The sequence below is a fragment of the Melopsittacus undulatus genome, chromosome 4 (genome assembly GCF_012275295.1).
Source record: "Melopsittacus undulatus isolate bMelUnd1 chromosome 4, bMelUnd1.mat.Z, whole genome shotgun sequence".
Classification (NCBI taxonomy): domain Eukaryota; kingdom Metazoa; phylum Chordata; class Aves; order Psittaciformes; family Psittaculidae; genus Melopsittacus; species Melopsittacus undulatus.
Window position 1 is genome coordinate 59,711,647 of NC_047530.1, and position 20,191 is coordinate 59,731,837.

At 38.3% G+C, this 20,191-nt stretch overlaps 1 protein-coding gene across 1 annotated transcript in view; it reads left to right on the top strand.

Annotated features, from left to right (window-relative positions):
- SH2D4B (SH2 domain containing 4B) overlaps positions 1 to 20,191 on the top strand; it is a 63,346-nt gene that overhangs the window by 24,260 nt on the left and 18,895 nt on the right. The window contains exons 5-6 of the mRNA XM_005153627.3: positions 6,425 to 6,632; positions 8,392 to 8,519. Of these exons, the coding sequence (XP_005153684.1) occupies positions 6,425 to 6,632; positions 8,392 to 8,519 (336 nt within the window). The remainder of the gene's footprint in view (positions 1 to 6,424; positions 6,633 to 8,391; positions 8,520 to 20,191) is intronic.

The window sequence follows — 20,191 nt, forward strand, 5'->3', positions numbered from 1 at the left end:
TTTAATTACTCTGCAGAAAGAGGAAATGTAATGATTAGAAAGTTTTAGCTAATGTGATGTTATTATATTAGTTATATATAACACAAAGGTTCATTAACTAATACTAAATATGGCGATATATAGAGCTGATAGTATGTGTTGCAAGAAATACTTCATGAAGTAGGAAAAAATATTGCTGTAGTGTTGCATATTTCCTGACAGAAGTAAAAGAAATGTTTCAAAAATGCATTGAGTTTATCTTATGGTTCTAGTCATCATTTTAGGAGTTCCTGAGAACCGATTACTGGAGTCCTGTTACCTGGAATTGATGTGATAGTGAATAATTTTGTACAACATGAATTAAATCTGTATAAGATGCACTGCTGCTATTTTCCAAGCTCATAGCAGTCTATGCTCATTTTTGATCAATAAAACCTCTGTATATAACACTGTCAATAAAGAGAAGGTAATTATTTCCTGGAGAATTATCTAAATCCACATGTATGTGTTTATTTGGAAATGAAAACTGGAGCTTTCTCTATATTGGGTGTTTAAAATCAGAATGAGTTGGTGGGAATAAAATAGCCTCTTAGTTTTGTAAAAAACTAGCATCAGCTGACAACATAGCACAGAGGATGATACTATGTGCTTTAGTATTTCTTTGGTGGTATATAAGGAAAAAATATATTAGCAACCATGTTATTAAAAAAAACAACAACCACCAAGCACACAAAAAAAACCTAGCCTCCCTTTACACTGAAATTGGCAATAAAACAAAATACCTTAAACATTACAATAACTATATACTGTAACTACAACTTATTTTCTAACTCTTGCACTACAGATGTAACTGAGGTTTTAAACTGTTGCCTCTGTTTTCTTAAGGCATGATGGTTATATGGAGACAGAGATCAGAAATGTAATAGAGGAATTATAGGAAAAGACAGAGAGGAGAGGAATAAGGTCTGAAAGGCTTTGACCATGATTTCTGTAATGGCATTCTTGATCTGTCAAAACACTTTTGACTGCATTGTATGCTGATGAATATAATCTACCATCAGTATTTTGTCTTGTATAACCTCTGGAGTATTCTGTGCGCTCTGAAGGAATTCTATCACCGTCAGTCTGTGTGCCTCGGTACTTATAGACCTGTCTGCTTGTGATCAAAAGGGTGACTGACTGCAGTAATTTCAAGCTATCTAGCCTGGTCACCAATAATAGTGCTGCCATGGCAAAACAAAAGCTCAGCACCTTCTAGCTGGTGGCACCACAGCTGGGTTTTGCAGCCTACTATAAATTCTGTGCTGCCAGAGTTTATGCTGTTATCAGTAATTGATTTAGCATTAAACTAAGTGCAGACTAATGACTAGAGTGTATCACATCCTTGTTTATCCTCTTACGCTTATCTCAGTGTCTCAATTTATCCCAGTTGGTTTGACAGCTTAGAACTGCGTTCCATTAGCAAATGGGTGTGAGGACTTGAGATATGAAGATGCAGTGTTTAGTGCCTCATCTGAAACCAGTTCCTGGCTGGTTTAGACTATGACATCAGACTGCATTGAGCTTCCTCAGGAATGTTAACATCTTCTATTTCCTTAACAGGAGCCGGAAACCCCTGCAGACAGGCAATAACAATTATTAGGAAGTGGGAACATCTGAAATTGCTATGGAACTAGTCCTTCAGGTTCACCAGATTTTTTACTTCTAATTTCAGTTCCAGATTCCTTCCCCCCCCCCCCCCCCCCCCCCCCTTTTATGACAAACCTTTCATTTTGTCTTCAAATATTCCTTTGGGACACAGAGGAAATTTAGTTAAGTTAGGCAAAGCTGTCTACTTGTCATCTTTTCTAAGCAACAAACAAATGCATGAATGTATAAGAGAATTACAAGCAGATGTAACATTAACATCTTTTGTCTCTACACACCTGGAATGGAAATCATATTGCCCATTAGGAACAAGGCCAGGCTTCTTTGTGTATTACCTCCTTGAAGTCGGCCCTTCATATTCAACAGTGCTGGGGGTCAGTATCTTCGGTACTGAAAAGTAGTGCTAGAACAGCCATTGTGGAGAGCAAATGTAGCTATGATATTGATGACACTACTAATTTATTTAGTAGCTGGAATTTAGAATGTGATGAGGATTCATCTCTCCTCATCATATTATCCCTCAGTTGTTTATTGCCAAGGCAATAAGAAAAGTGTTGCTAATATTAGCTCCTGTTGCCTGGTTCAATTTGCTTCTGCTGTTTCCCTGATTATGCCAAATAACAATAAAAGCCCATAGAATCACTGTGTTAATTGAAATACATAATTTTAGTGCTTTTTAATGTACTAAATGACAAATGTAGAATAACTTTAAAAGTCAGTACTAAAAGGAAAAAAACAGAGCAATTAATGTTGTAAGAGCAATTATACACTTCGATTTCATATAATAGATATATGTTGTGGTGTTTTAGATGGCAATTGTGAGTTAATATGTGAAGTCAAGTATATCAGTTGGCAAATGAGAAGATGAATAGCGGAAAAGACTGAATCAAAGTATCCGCTGTTCAAAGTTGTTCTTTTGGGGTTTTGTTTTTGAAACTGAGAAGTGAGAACTAAGGCTAAGCTTGGATAGAGGAATGCATATATTTTGACTAGTTTTGAACTTTTCTACAGGCTGTTCTATTTTGTAGGTTTCTAGAGTATTCAGTAAACAATACTGTATATCACAGTCTCCAAGTGTGAGAGCAGGCCCTTTGTGAAAGCAGAAAAGGAATCTGGGAAACATAATAGGAAAAACAGTAGTATAAATATTAATCTGATTGAATATTGCAAAAGGCATTCTGTTAATACACTTAGAACCCCTTGCAAACTGCATCAAACAGTGAAGTGCTCAGATACCATCTGACCAGCTTTACTTATCTCTAAAAAAAATTATTCCAATAAAAAAGTAAATAGAGTTGACTGACTTTATCTACTCTTATGCTTTTCCCAAAGCACCCACTTTTGGTCTCTGTTGGAAGTAGGATACCAGGCTGACTCATTATATCTTCTTTTATATTGTTACATTTTATGTTCCTCTACAATGTCCATGAATTTATTATTGTCTGAATTTTAAAGAAATTCATGTTTGTTTGGTGCTTATTTTCCACATAAATTCAAATGAGTGAGTTTACTGGCAGGAGCATTTGATAAAGTGCTGAATTTTGAAGTGAGTAGTCCCCAGTTCAGCTATGTATTGACAAGAAAGTGCTCAACCTTAAGCATGTGCTCACTGAACTTCAGTAGGTCACAGGGTGTGTTGTTGAATAGGGATGGAATTATTCACATCCTTTCAGATAAGCAGATTGCTGAACTGGAGCAGATCACAGAGTATTTTTGGGAAGTTATTTTCCAACTAGGAAAGGGGAAAACACCGTGTGATTTGTATGCACACTCAGAAAATTTAAAGATCGAATTTTATCTATTAAGTACTCATTTTGAATGGCTCATAAACAAGCTTCCAAGAATTATTAACAAGGGTAAAGCTGAAACAACATAATTTAAAAATGAGGATGCATATTCATAGCATATGGGTTTCTTTCTGCTTTCATATAGCTCTGATTGTAACTCACGGTCTTCAAAAGCACACAACAGATTGTACAAAATTGAGAGTTCCTAGTCTTTCACAAATTGTGTGATCAAGTTCAGCTGCAGCAAAGCAAATCCTCATCTGTATCAAAGATTTGGCTTTAGAGCTTTGCCAGGACTGCTAATAGGGATTTCACAATCCTAAGAGAAAAATATAAAAGGAAAACTTGCTTTTTCATTCAAAAGACAACTTAGATTGGCACAGAAGAATAATAGATTCTCTTAAACTGTTCAAGGAAAACAAGGCAAACTCAGTGAGACCTATAGGATCATGAAAGGTACTGCATACACATGCTGTATGGTTCCTTTTTTGTTGTTAGAGTATGTTCTACATGACACAGCAGGTCATGTAGACATGTCTAAGCTGGCCTTAAACTATTTTTTCTAACAATGATAACCATGTAATCATGACAGCACAAACCTTAGTCTCAATATTTTACCAGTTTTCCAGGAGGGTTTGATAACTCATTTTTGGCCTGCTCTACTGCAGCCACAATCATATTGGCACCTAAAATATATAAACAGTTCTCTATAAACCTAAACTATATAAAGGCATTGCTACACAATTACCCTGCCATCAAGACAGAAATGTGCTTAATTTTGTAAGTGCTGAAGGAGGATGTACCTGTCATTGGTATCACCAACACATGAAGAAAAAACTGGTCGTGGAAAAGGAACAACAGGACTGGGCTGAACTGTAGTTTTGCCTGCAAACTTGACAAGTTAATCAAATTCTTCATTTCATATGATGTTGATATTTAAAAGTTGCAAACTATGCTACCTCTCCCCATTGTTTTGTCATAAGAAATACTAAAATTCAATAGTTTGGGAAAACATAGTCCAAGTCGCTAGCTTCTGATGGTATAAATTTTTTAATTAGCTAGCAAAAATACAGTAAGCATGTCTCTTGAAAAGAGTGTCTGCTGCTGGGAAAAGTGGGGCATGAAGATACCTTGCCTTTTTTACTACCAGGCAGCCTGTACATCAGTAGAGCATAATCCCAGAAAGCTCCAGGCAGTCTGACCTTGATCTGTGACAACCAGTGGCTTGTTTCTAAGTGTCTTACCAAGTTGCATTGTACTCATCTTCCTTGCTGTCTCATGTTGTTGCAAATACAAAGTCCGTATTTAAAGCAGCCATTACTGAGTGGCTTTACAAACGATAAATCACAGAACTTTTATTTTTTTGGTAACTAGTGTACTTGAGCCATTGAAATAGCATATTTAGGTGACGTTATTTACCCTTAAAAATAACAACCTGTAAGATAAATAATGGAACCTCTTACTCAAATTTTCTGTGCTGTACAGTTGTTTGTCATTGTGTTTAGAAAAACTGCTCTGTATGTACTTAAGTGAAATTAAAATCCTGCCAGTTATATACACATGAAGAATCTTTGACACGTTTCTTATGCTATGTTGCTAAGCTTTTGGTCCTGTATATCTTGCTACCTATGATAATATATAACTCTTAGCCTAAAAGTCTTTTTCCCTCATTTAAGGGTTTTGTTTCATGTCATTTTGTTTTGAGCACTTTTATTCCTTGATTCCATGAAACCTTTTCATGATTTGGACAAATCCATTTATACTTCTGCTTGCTTTAAATCAGGAGTGTAAACCAGAGGCATGCAAACAGCCTAATGAAATGCATCTATCTGGTTTTATATCATGTGTTCCTAGTTACAGGTGCAATCACAGCAGAGTAGGAAATAGTCTGTTCACTTTACGAATTGGGTATGATCTAAGCCAGGATAGTCATGGCAGGATTGATAATTGGTACTGGAGGCAATAGCTTGCTGCTTTAATATTTGCTTCACTGGGTGTTAAAGATTTGTTTTGCACTGGAATAATTTGCTTGCCTGAAGTTATTTCTATCTCAAAAAAAAAAAAAATCAAAATGGGGCTTAAGGCACCAGAAAAGAGCTGATAGATGATGAATATTTGCAGTGCGATTCCTGGTCCACTTAAGACATACCCTTTTGAAGACAGGATTTTTAGTACGTTAGTTTTAAAATGAAGAAGCTTTAGTGAAAGATGCCTGACCTCCAAGGGCCAGAGCAGCAGTCTCATTTCAGGTTATGGAAATGTTTAACTCCCTGGTCAATGCCATTGTTAGATGTGTATTTAATCTTCCAGTACAGATTCTGTTTCTTTATATGCAATTTGAGAGACTCAAATGTGAGACAACCCCATCCATAGCATCAACATGACCTTTCCAAAGACAATTAACTTCTTCATTGTTACTGAAAATATCTTTTGACTGCAATTTTCAAGACGGAGACTTCTGTAAGTACTGTAACAAAGATAGCATAGGCCTTTCAGAAAGAAAGCAACAGTAACAACAAAAAGTGTGACCTATATACTAGTTTTTATCTAACTGTAAATTTTGAGAATAGCTCCTACAATGCCAGTTATGTGCATAGTTGCAAACAATTTCATTAAACACTGACTTATGTTTAATTAGTAGTTAACATTTTCTTTCTTGGAACATAAAACTTGCTTCAATGCCAGTGGAAAAGATGTCCTGAAGCAGAATTTCTCTTATTACAGCCAAATCAAGTGTCAGATGTAATTGCACGATGTAGAGGCTAGGTTATTGCCAGCAGTCATCAGATCATTGATACCTTAAGTCTGGAAGGCTTTTTCCACTGGTGGGCCTGTACCGAAGCATCAGGGAAGTCATCCAGTTACCAATCTCTTTGGTAGTGCATTGTAATTTGAACTTTCTTAATATCAGGTCATATAAGGAATAAAAGTAGCTGTATTAGGAAAAGGGTAAATGGTTGTTTGCATATCTAAAGTCTCTCCTCCTCACCCTTTCCATTCTTTCCACCCAGTGCGCCGCTCCAAAGCTGCAGATGAGGAAAGGAGCCACAAAGCACGCAGGGCTCGGGATGAATACCGACGACAATCCTTGCGTGCCATTCAGAAGGGAAGAGTGGCTGGCCTGAGTAATTTGTTCCAGGGGACGAGCCTGAATAACGATCAGGAGATAAAACTGAACAATAGTGCAAGTTGTTTGCAGCCTCTTTCTGCAGCATCCAGGTTGGTTTGTACACAAGTCACCTACTTACTTAGAAATAATTTTCTGTTGAATTGATCTTTCTCCAAGGTTCTCCAAAACCAAGTTTTCTTCAGGTGTTGGAAATTCTCAGTCTTGCTTTTTCGCTACAACGAGAAAAAGAATGTTTATAGAAAAATGAAAACAGATGAATGCTTAATGTAAACTAAATGCCATTTATTTTTCAGACAGATTTCTTAGAGTTCACACAGAGAGATGGATCCTTCAAAAGCCAGTATTTGATTAGTGTGCAGGGCTGTGGTATGGAGAAGTCAAATGGACAAATTCTTAGGCAAATCATAAGCCTAACACTGCCTGCTGAATCACAGCTCTTTGAAATATTTTACAGACAGCTGCCATACTCCTAAGTTTCAGGGAGTTCAAGTTTTTATTTCAGGAAAAATCAGGTATCTTTGGTGTCTATTATTCTTTCATCTGACTGTTTAGGGAGTGCCATGAATTGCAGAGGGGAAGAATCCAAACTGGCAGATGGGTACTAGAGAGCTGACTAATTACTCTTTTCCTGGGTATTTCTTATACCAATAATTTGGCTTCATGTGAAGCAATGTGAGCACTGTCAGGATGGTAATATTAAATGCTAAAAAACCACATAAATAAATAAAACAATCCCAACAACAAATACTCAAGATCAGAAAGGAAAGAATGCCATTACATTATTTTTTTCTTTACCAGTCATTGTAGCACCAGTGAGACTTGTTTGGAAATGTATTGCGCTTTAAGAAGTTCTTTGCTCTACTGTGCTGAGACAGAAACTCTCCTGTAACAGCAGCCAAAACTCCCAGATTGAGGAGCAATCAGAATTTCAGTCTTGGAGAGACCAGGATTTTAAAGTTACCACCAAATCATCTTGTCAAATGAATTATCTTCTTATTTGTCCAAACTACTTAAAGTCTTATTCAAATTGCAGCAGAAAAAAACACTATTAAAAGTGGCAGATTTTGAAAAGGCAGTCTGTAACTTTGACTTGAAGTTCTCAGGTTGTGAGGTGAGATTTACTATAGAATTCAGTTGTGCCAGATGCGATCCTTTTCAAAAAGGGTATGAAAAATGAAACATATTTTGCTCATTCTCCAGCTCATGTTCAGTACTACTTATCTGTTTCTAACCTATGCCTATATTACAAAAACCAGGAAATATTTTTTTGTTATCTCTTAAGGCTCCTCTTTGTGTGTCCATGGCTTGATTTTGAAGGCATCAAGAAAAATAAAAGTTGCTTTAAAGACATACTTCAAAAGTGAATATACCTGAATGTCTATAATTCAGTTTCTCACAGCTAACACTGGTATGGTTGCGCAGGAATAGATGTGTATCTAAAATTTTACTTTGCCAGTGACCTGAGAGGTCAAACAGGAGATGCACAATATGTTGTTATTTACCAGTAGTGTGGGACGGATTTTTTTTGCCTCGAAGGAATGTGGGTTCGGTGTTATGTTTCTGAAGTTATTCAGCATGAAGCATAGCTCCTTTAGTTTTTGACTTGTCTTTTCTTTTAAGTCTCTAGAAAATAGTATTCTTTTATGTTTACTTAAAATCTTTCTTTCTTATAGTTTTTATATACTTTAGTAAGCTTCCATTCATTTTTTCTTACTTGTCTGTCTTACTTTGCTGTGTGTTTTTTGTAAATATATAAAAAATAGATGAATATTTCTATTGTCCCTTGGTTTTATATATTGCTAATTCTCTGTATGACTCTTTTCTGTAATTACTTGCCTTTCAATACAGTAACATCTGGGAGCGTCCTTCTAGACCCTTTTCCCAAGATGTCATCATTCGCTGGTTCAAAGAAGAGCAGATCCCTCGACGTGCAGGGTTTGAGAGGAACACCAACAGGATTGCTCAATGGTTTCATGGTAATACACTGATCCTCCATTTCCTTTAAAATAGGGCTGTAAGCGTACACTCAAGAAATGAATCCTGCCAGCTTTCATCACGAAAAGGAACATTTATTTGACATTGCGAAACGTGGTGCCTATTAAGATTTTTGCATCATTCCCATTATTTGTATATGATTTTCCAGTTTTCTATTTTCTGATTAGATACACTAGTTTGTGATTCATACCACCAAAATTTTGCTGTTTTTTTTTTTTTCCCAGAAATATTTTGGCCGAAATATATTTACTGTTTAATAGCAAACCAAGCAGGAGCATTGATGCAGAAAGTGGTTTTTATTTTCTTACAAACAACATTTTGTGTGTTTTTTTTTTTTTCTGAGAGACAAACTGATTAAAATTTCATACGTGGACATTTTCCAAAAGTGTTTTCAACCATGATCTTTCTATGTCACCTGTGGTAAATGTTTTTCCTGCTCGTGGGAAGTTCACATCCGTATAAATTGGCACAAGTAGTGATGAACATAATTCATGCCTTAAGTTAAGAAGGCATCTGGGCTTGTGCAGTCTAATTTCTGTGTTTTGGGATTAATATGCCAATCATGGCAAGAACTGAAGAATTAGTGATCTTTCTTTAGTTTCTCAGGTCATGCTGCTCATATCTTAAGAAACTGACTATCCAATGACATTTATGAAAGTGAGCGAAGTACCCCATTTTTGCTGCCTAATATTTAATGTTTTCTACTGTTATGATAGCAGGTTCTCAAAACCTCATAATTCTCAAAGAATTATGCCTTCAATTTTTGACTAAGGAAACTATTACTCCTAAATTTAGAAAAGGTAAATTCTGAATTCTTACCTGCTGATCGATGAATCTGGGTAGATGAATCTAACTTACAAGGGCGTCCTATATTGTATCAAGATGTACGATATTTAAAAAAAACCCCTGGTTTAAGAACACTTTGCCAAGCTCTCAGTTGCTGGTATGTTTTGAAAGCTGGTAAGTAATTTGATGTTGAGGATGGGAAGGCTAGAAAGGGAGACACTTTTTTTGGCCAAATTTAGCTCTGAACTGGAATTTTCAAAGATCTGTGCAACCCATGCCAAGTAAATGGGAAGTTACCAGCCTTCCCTATATGTTGAAGAGTTTTTCCAAACTCTATCACAGACATTAGCAAATTGTCGTTTTCAATTTTCTGGAGACATAAAACAACAGGAACAGAATTCCATATAGCAACAAGACTAGAGGTCTCTTTCTTCTTGAAGTATTTCACAGAAGGATGCTGGTAGCTTAACGAGTTTATAGTTCCATTTATTTGTTCTGTCTTTCTTTTGTCCTGTTTTACTTGAAATATCTTTCAGCATTTTTTTCATTCCCACTGTTTTGTCAGATGTTATTTTTGATTTGTTTTGTTTTGTTTGTTTGTTTGCTTTACTTCAGGTGTTAGACTTTTCACTCTCACATTTTCTGTCCTGTATTTGGTTATTTTCCATTCAGAACATAGGACAGGGTTGATGTTTGCAGGGTAGAGTTCTCTCTAAGCATTCCTCCAGCTATAGTTGAGACCAACCAGTTATGGTTGTTGATTTTATCCACAAGGGATCTGTTAGATGTATAGTGATTATAATACAGTATGACAAAATGAAGTTTATTCATTGCCTGTCAGTGAGGTGTCTCTGTGCATATTTGCTAAACATCTACTGTAGCATTATCAGATCTCTACTTGCCTTCAGGTTGAGAGGAATGTTCAGAGGCTGATATCAAGGATCTGGAAACATGAGGTAGTTGTCCTACAGGTTGTACCTTTAAACTGTAATTGCAATAGCATGGTTCCTGTTGCGGAGAACTATTTTATCAAGGGAAATCAGAGCGGCAGTGCAGTTACTAGCTAAGGGAGTGGCAAGCTGTGAAGAAGCTGATCAGAATATGTTGAGGGATGGATTGAAAAATGCTGAGAGAAATAGAAGCTGAGTGATTCCTGAGGTCAGGGGAGGCAGGAAAGACAATTTTTGGTTTAACAGGATTGTGTTGCAAATAGTTATAGATTGTGGTTTAATTTCAGATGGTGAATATTGTTTTTAGGAAGAAACTTGTTTTGAGGAGGTAGATCTAGCAGACCTAAATAGTGCCAGTGGTTCTGCAGATCAGATGATCTCAGTAAAGGATTACAAACTTAGTATTTCTGAGCATCTACTACTTTTGAGTCCTTGAACAGTATTGACACTAGGCATATTGGTATAGCTGAATAGTGGGAAATATACCTCATAAAATATAGCTGGTCTTGTAGTATTTTGTAAGGGACTCAGAAATGGCAGTGGTTTGATTTGAAATACATCTAAGAGTGAATAGTTTGCTGCTTTGAACATAAAAGAACACTTTTTCTTCTGCTCTTGAAGAAGAACCTTCCAGTCATTCAATAAATGCATGTTAGGAAGAGGTAAAGCAAAGTGTTGTAAATCCAGCCGAAGTACAGCCTTCTTGATATTAATGATCTATTTTCTAATTCACTGCTTTCTCATTATCTAGCTTTTACGTCTATTTGAGAGAGTGCACAGATAGATTCTCTGCTTAAGTAAACTGAGACCCAGGGTCTGCTTTCTTTTTCCCCCCCCTTCTACAGTTGTTGTTGATGAGATACTTTATTGGGGAAAAAGATGCAAGATCTTGTTAAAAATCTCCTGAATTAACTGCGAGCTTTTGCACTGTCCTCCACAGGCCTTGAAAGACACATCCAAAAAAATACCTACATGCAAAGTTTTGTATCTAAGACAGCCTGTGATTGGGAAATATCTGAAATGGAATCAGAGAATTCCTGACTCAAATGATAAAACCAGCAAAAATAAAAGTTGTCCATTAGTATGTATCTGTTATCTTGCATGCATTCACAGGACAGCTCTGGGTCTCCAAGTTATGCAAGTACATGAAGAAGGGGAAGTGTAAGTTTAAAAGAGTTACAGAATATAAAAATATATTTTGAACAATTGTCTGGGAAGGATTAAAAAAAATTACTTTCGAGTTGCTAGATTTAGAACAGACTATGTCTTATTCTGTTTATAATAAAGGTAGATTTCTCTGTTTTGTACTTTACCAGCCTGTTCCCAAGGAGAGGGCTGGAACCGCTGTGACCAGCAGTTTGAATAACTGAGGCTTTGTGGCTTGTGAGTGCTGCAAGGATATACCTAGGTTGACACAGGAGATAGCTATTGCCACCTGGTTTATTTTGTGTAAAACAAGTAATGCCACAATCATTTAGCATTAATCATCATTCCTAATCTGTGTGGATTTATCAAAAAAAAACAAGCCAACATTGTTAGGAATGAGTGTTACCTTTGCTGGGATACTTAGGAAGAACAGATATGGAACAAATTTGGATGCCAAATTACAACCTCATCACATAACCTTACATTAGAGAATGTGTTGAAGCATACTGTTAGCCCTGATTGGCGAAGCATGTGCTGCTGTCAGCCCTGTTGTCCCTATTCTGTCTTTAAACAGAGTACATTGGTTTCCAAGGCTGTTTAGTCCTATGCTTTTCATCACTGTTGAATTCAGACACAGTGATGAATGATAACCATATCACAGTGGTTATGGCAGGTTGATGAGAGCCTTCTATTTTATTATATAAAGGGGTTGCTAAACATTGAAGAGGCAATTCAAGTTGGAAAATCTGTGTCTAGCATTTGAAGGACTGATGATAGGCTCACTCTGGTTTTGCACCATAGCCTTTAAATAGTAGTAATTTTGTAATTTTACTTTACTTTGAAATAATTATAAGCAGTAATGTTTATAACCTACATGTACAGGTTTTATTGGAGCACTATACAAGAACTAGTTTGGCTTTGCAGTTTTATATATATTCTCTATATGGGTGGATTTACACCCATATATTAGAGCCATGATCATATGTTTATTTCTTGTGAGATGGAATGCTATATATTTCCATCACATATTTTTATCAAACACCTACTGGGTGTTCTGATAGTATTTTTCAAAGATATTGCAGTGTTTGGAATTATGTCTTTAGATCTTATGGTAGATTCTGATGCTTAGTTATGGATGTCTCAAGGCAGACTCATATCACAACAAAACCCAAATGCTTCCTCAGCTCTAATTCAGTTCTTAGCTTCTTCTTTAAGAAATGAGAGATGTGATGCTGTTTTCTGAGAAATATGATGATCTTTCATATACTAAGTCATTCCACTTGGGTTATACGATTGTATGAGTCTGCCAGTTCTTTTGAAGGTTTCAGAACTGTTTTTCTAGTGCCATTGCAAAAGTGGCACTAGAAATATCTACACAAACAGGATATTAGCAAACAAAAGTTTTGGACTTGGCTCCCCTTGGAATGGAGCGAAGTATCAAAGTGAGGTAACATGAGCTGTAACATGCTGCAAGGAGAAAGGAAGCACAAAGAACAGCAGGGAAATTGTAGAATGAGGCAACTGAATAATTAATGTAAATAGGCTAATTGCTAATGTGAAATGAGCTTTCTTATTTCTTTACAACACATTGTCCTTCTTGACTGCTTTTTAACTGGAAGCTATATACTAAAGATTAGACATGTTCTAAAGACAGAAGTCAGCAGTTTTTCTGAACAAGTATTGCAGACACTAAAAATTAGAGGCAATAAAGAGCATTTGATGAAGTGCTTCAGGGATACAAACAAATCAGGTGCAGTGCTCATATAGTGCACTGCTAATTAAAGTTTATTATAAAAAAAGTAAATCCTTTCAAGTTCAAGTTTGTGCCAGACAATTCTTTGCATTTGTGAAAAATATGCAACGTGTTTTCCATAGAATTTTACTTCCAAGTGAATTTACTAATCCCTTAATGAAAAAATATTTTGCTATTGAAAATCAAATTGCTTTACATTCTGAAGATTTCTGCTGCCCCTTTATTTAAAACACTTCTCCATGTGCCACTATTAGAGCATGACATACTGAGAAATTATGTTTTCATTTAGTAAGCCATCATGGTAGCTTAATGTGTTTACCTGTAATTTTAGGTTACAGTTCTGTGTTCTGTCTCCTTATTGAAGTGGGCTGTGTGTGAGTGCATTTTCCTATTACTGCAGCTCCCTCAGTCAGGTTTTTTTTACCACATTATATAAAACGGAGAGGTGTTCCTGAGTGGAAAGCTCTGCTGTTAATGTTTGGAAATGTAGCATCATTTATAAAAAACAAGTGACAAAAAAGAATGAGTTATTTGGAAGAAATTGCATGTAAGACTTAAAGAATTTAAGTCTTAAAGACTTAATTAATTGTCTTAAAGACAATTTAAAGAAAATAAAGAAAATTAGAAACAGGTAAAGATCCCTGATATCTACAAGTGTTATTTATACTAAGACTGGAAGAAATGATGATGACTGTTTATGGCAACCAAAGTGCACAGAGAAGGCTTTGCTCATCTGCCTACAGATGAGCTATGGTACCCTTTTATATATACTGTAGTCTGTCCCATACATGCTGGATCATGCTTTCTCCTTTCAGTGTCAATTGTGCATGTGTTGATGGTTAGTTTATTCATGTACAAGATGCACTGAAATGTCAGTTGCTACCAGCACAAAACATTCAGCTCATACTGTGGATCTATAAATGCTGTATCTGGATGTTACCTGATCACCCCCTTTAGCATACCACAGGTGTCCTGTGTAGAACCTTGTTAGTTTTGGATGAATTGCTGATATCCTGCTTTTTCTTAGTCCATATTTAACTGTTTATCGCCATGACTCCAGCTCTTGCTCCTTTGCCTGCACACGTACAATAACATGCTTTATATTTTATAGGCTTCTGTATTCATCTTATGCTTGACTAAGTTATATTTATTATCTGCAGTATTTTCTGTTTAAAGCACAGCAAGTACTTGCAGACCCAAGGCCAGAAAATTTTACTGGTTTCCCAACCGATGCCCCTCTTACTGGTCCTTCAGTCTTGCCACACAAAATATTGAAACCACAGTCCTATTGACCCAGCCTCAAGGCAAAAGACTACAGCTTATGACTTTGACAGCTCCTTTGAAATAATGTTGTTTTCCTGCAAAGTAAGCACAACTCTCTCAAACAAGATATCAGCAGGTATGGTGTGTAGTCATGCTGGTGGGAAGCATGTGACTGTACAAAATTATGTTGCTGGTTTTGCTTCAGTTCACCCAGTTAGGAGCAGATTGTGCCACTTAAGCTGCTTTCACCACCTGAGATAAACAGTAGGAGATTGTATGAAAATAAAGGGAAAGGATTTCTTTGACTCTGTAGGTGACTAACCTGTATGTGAAACTTCATCATGTGATGCTGGCATGGAGACAGAGTGAGGTGGATTGTGGGAAACACATTTGCCATTCCCCTGCAAATGATAAGGGAATGGCAGTTCCCTTTTTCCCTCTCGGATTTCAGAAAGGTCAGTTCTTCCTTCTTCTGGCCTTTCAGTGAAAAGGACTGTCCAATCGGGAACTCATGAATGTTTCTTAGAGATAAAACTCCAAAATTGCTATGTAGATTAGCATGCTGGTAGGTATTGGCTCTGACTAGATCATACCCTACCTCTCTATCTGAGGTTAACATCTGTAATATAATACACAAGAATTCTTAATCCATGACAGGGAGGACTCAGATCTAAATTATATATAATTCCATGGAACATTCTGTTGCTGCTGTTAGGACTGCTTCTCACAATTAAACACAGCATGGATGCATGTGGCTATTGTAAATTCATTCCAGTATGCTTGATGAAAAGAATCTTTTGTACTTGAAAGAAGCAGCAAACACTTATAGATATTTCAGTCCAAGATACAAGAAAGTAATTGTATAGTCATGGGATAGAGCTCCCTCTCCTATTTTCTCTCTTAGCCATGCTACTGTTTAGAGGGTGGGGACAGAAGCTTTGAGAGCTAAGATGGTGATAGCAACAAATGAGTCTTCACACTTGCGGTCTGTGTCCAGATCCCCTTATCATGTAAACTGGAATAGTTCTATTGATGAAATTTAGATTAATTCTAGACTGTGTATTAGAAATTAAGTAAAAAAAAAAATCAGTTTGCTTCTGTTTGTAACGTTCAGAACCTCAGAAGTTGGTCCCTCCATTGAAGTCATTTCTGCTTACTAAATAGTGGCTTCAAAAACCTAATTCAGATTATCCTGTTGTGAGTCTGAGCTAGCTGCTAGCTCTCTTAGTTCCAGTGATAGTAGGATGTCAGGCTGTTTAATGGTTGGTTTTTAGTGTCTTAACTGAGAACTGGGTCAAACCCCAGAGGATATCAAGAACTGGATCACTGTAAGAGCTGCATGTGCTTATTATGCTGCCACTCATTAGGCATGAAGTTTTAACTATCCCAGTGTTACTCTCATTTGACTTTCAACAGTGCTTCAGTGTCTGGCTTGCTGTATTGAGTGATTAAGGGTAACTTTTTCCCCTGAGGAATAGGACACTAAATCAATATGCAAGAATGTTGCAAGCAGCTTGAAAGCACTGTAATTAACAAAGTTAGCGTAAAGTTCCCAAATCTAGCCAAGTGTCTGAGAAGAAAAATTAATTATCAATATTATACCAAGATTTATTTTCTTTGAGCTGGATAAAGAACTATACTTTAAGTTCTTACAGAAAATACCACCATCCATCTGCTTTGTAGAAATCTATCTGGAACTCTTATTTTTATTCAAATATAAGAAAATACTCCAGATATATTTAAATTTGTATCCATTTTAGCAATACAAGTTCTAATGATATTCTAAAATATGCAGAAAGATTTCTTCTAAGATCACTGATGTCATTTGGAAGATAGTCAAGATTTCAGATTTGACTGCAAATGTACCTAAACAGTGTATGTATTCTTAAACCTTACACAGATAGAATATATGTGAAGCAAAATAATTTTTCTTCACAAATGAAGAAAACATGAAAAGCAAAGAACACAGTATATTTTCTGCTTAGTTATCTGTTTGTAACACCAGCTGTAAAATTTGAATTCCAGGGCTCCATGTTAACACTGACTTTTATTTTTTTCCTTTTATTGAGTGAGCTCTGCTGACGCTGTGATTTCCTATTACAGCTTTCATTTACATTAATGGAAAATGTATCTTGACAGCTTATTTGATGCCTACGAGATTACAGTATGCTATGTAAGCTGTATGACATACGTGCTTTTGAAAACCATAATGTGCATGTGAATGTATTTGTATACATGTGAAGTTTTCCTATGTATTAGATCTGTTATTTTTATTATAAAAATATTATTGCAGAGATAAAAAAATAATTAAAAAAAATGTTGCAGAGAGGCTGCCTGCTCTAGTAAGTCCCACTGACTATTACCCACTTCTAGTGATCCATGTAGGTGCTGGTGATATAGATAGCAGTAGCCCGGAGAACATAAAGAAGGCCTACAGAGCCCTGGAAGAGGTGGTTAGGGGCTCTGGAGCTCAGATTGTCTTTCCATCAATTCTCCAGGATACAAGGTAGGACCCTAAAAAGGCTAGGAAGATTGGCCAAGTTAATAAATGGTTACAAGGGTAGAGCCATAGTCAAGGGTTTGGGTATCTTGAACACAGGACCCAATCAGTAGGCCAGGTCTACTGGGGACTGGTGGAGCTGGTCTGACAAAGAAGGGGAAGAGCGGTTTTGGTAGGAGGCTTGCCAGACTGGTCAAGGATGCTTTAAACTAGATGCGTTGGGGGAAGGGGGCATCATTCCATCCCAACACACCCAGTCAGTTGCCAGCATCTATAATAAATGCTTGGAGCAATGTAGAGATATTCCAGCTGCTCCAGCCAATGAGCCAGCTTCATTTGGAGCTCAGCTCAGATGCCTCTATACAAACGTCTGTAGTATGGGGAGCAAACAAGAGGAATTAGAGATGTGTGCATGTCTATGGGGGTATGATATAATAGGCATCACAGAATCATGGTGGGATGGCTCCTGTGACTGGAGTGTTGGAATGAAAGGTTACAGGCTTTTTAGAAAAGACAGGCCCAGCAGGTAGGGTGGGGTAGTTGCTATTTCTGTTAGGGATAGGCTGGAGAGTATGGAACTCTGTCTGGGGACAGATGAGCAGTCTGTGGGTCAGTGTTAAAGGGAGAACAGCAATGGGAGACATTACTGTGGGGATCTGTTACAGACCGTCTGATCAAGAGGACTCTGTGGATGAAGCACTCTATTGACAGATAGGAACAGCCTCACGCTCAAAGGCCCTTGTTCTTGTGGGGTACTTCAACCACCCTGCTACCTGTTAGAGGGACAGTACAGCCCGGCACAAGCAATCCAAGAGGTTCCTCGATTGTGTGGAAGATAACTTCTTTCTGCAAGTAACAGAGGAGCTGACGAGGAGAGGTGCCCTGCTTGACCTCGTGCTCACCAACAGGGAAGGGTTCGTTGGAAATGTGACTCTCCAGGGAAGTCTTGGATGCAGTGATCATGAGATGGTGGAATTTGAGATCCTCAGGACAGCGAGAAGAGAGCGCAGTAAGCTCACTGCTCTGGACTTCAAGAGAACAGACTTTGGCCTCTTCAGGAACCTGCTTAGAAAGGTTCCATGGGATATAGCCCTAGAGGGCAGGGGGGCCCAAGACTGTTGGTTGATATTCAAGGATCACCTCCTGCAAGCTCAGGAGTGTTGCATCCTGATCAGAAGGAAGTGCAGCAGGAGGGTCAGGAGACCTCCTTGTATGGATAAGGAGCTGCTGAGAAAAATTTGAAGGGAAAAAGAGGCTTATAAAGGGTGGAAGCAAGAACAGGTGGCCTGGGAAGAATACAGGGATGTTGTCCGGGAAGCTAGGGATCAGGTTAGGCACGCTAAGGCCCAGTTAGAATTAGACTTGGCTAGGGATATTCAGGATAACAGGAAGGGATTCTCTAGGTACACAGTGAATAAAAGACAGAATAGGAACAATGCCCGGGAAATCCACTTTCCCCTTGTTGAAAATGGGGGTTATATTTCCCTTTTTTCAGTCACAGGGAACTTCAGCTGTCTGCTATGTTCACTGGCAAAGGCTCTGACCACACCACCCAGGTCTTGGAAGGCAGATGCAGGGACTGTGAGAATGAAGACCCTAGGCCCACTGTAGGACAGGATCTGTTTTGAGACCATCTTAAGAGCATGAATGTACACAAGTCCATGGGACCTGATGAAATCCATCTGCGGGTCCTGAGGGAACTGGCGAATGAAGTTGCAAAGCCACTGTCCATCATATTTGAAAAATCATGGCAGTCAGGTGAAGTTTCTGATGACTGGAAAAAGGGAAATATAACCCCCATTTTCAAGAAGGGGAAAATGGATGACCCGGGGAATTACAGACCAGTCAGTGTCACCTCTGTGCCTGGCAAAATCTGGGAGCAGATTCTCCTGCAAGGCATGCTAGGGCACATGAAAAACAACAAGGTGCTTGGTGATAGCCAGCACTTCACTAGGGGGAAATCCTGCCTGACAAACTTGGTGGCCTTCTATGATGAGGCTACGGAACTGATGGACAGGGGCAGAGCAGCTGATGTCATCTACCTGGACTTGTACAAAGCGTTCAACACTGTCCCACATGACATCCTTGTCTCTAAATTGGAGTGTCATCAATTTGATAGGTGGACCACTCGGTGGATGAAGAACTGGCTGGATGGCTACAAGCAAAGAGTTGTGGTCAACAGTTCAATGTCCAGCTGGAGACCAGTAACGAGTGGTATCCCTTGGTGATCAGTGCTGGGACCGGTCTTCTTCAACATCTTTGTCAGTGACATGGACAGTGGGATTGAGTGCACCCTCAGCAAGTTTGTTGATGACACCAAGCTGTGTGGTTCGTTTGATACACTGGAGGGAAGGAATGCCATTCAGAGGGACCTTAACACGCTTGTGAGGTGGGCTGATGCCAACCTCATGAAGTTTAACCATGACAAGTGCAAGGTCCTACACCTGGGTCAGAGCAATCCCAGGCACAGCTACAGGTTGGGCAGAGAAGAGATTCAGAGCAGCCCTGCAGAGAAGGACTTGGGGATGTTGGTCGATGAGAAAATGAACATGAGCCGGCTTCAGTGTGCACTCACAGCCCAGAAAGCAACCGTACCCTGGGCTGCATCAAAAGGAGTGTGACCAGCAGGTCAAAGGAGGTGATCCTGCCCCTCTACTCTGCTTGCATCAGACCTCACTTGGAGTATTGTGTGCAGTTCTGGTGTCCTCAACATAAAAAGGACATGGAACTGTTGGAACAAGTCCAGAGGAGGCCACGAGGATGATCAGGGGACTGGAGCACCTCCCATATGAAGACAGGCTGAGAAAGTTGGGGCTGTTCAGCCTGGAGAAGAGAAGGCTGCGTGGAGACCTCAGAGCAGCCTTCCAGTATCTGAAGGGGGCCTATAAAGATGCTGGAGAGGGATTGTTCATTGGGAACTGTAGTGATAGGACAAGGGGTAACGGATTAAAAGTTAAACAGGGGAAGTTTAGATTTGATATAAGGAAGAAATTCTTTACTGTGAGGGTGGTGAGGTACTGGAATGGGTTGCCCCGGGAGGTAGTGAATGCTCCATCCCTGGCAGTGTTCAAGGCCAGGTTGGTTGAATCCTTGGTTGGCATGGTTTATTGTGAGGTGTCTGTGCCCATGTCAGGGGGGTTGAAACTGGATGATCTTAAGGTCCTTTCCAACCCTAACTATTCTATGATTCTATGACTCTAAAAAAGGGGTAGGGTTGGTTGATTATTTTTGAATGCGTGACATATTTTGGTTAAT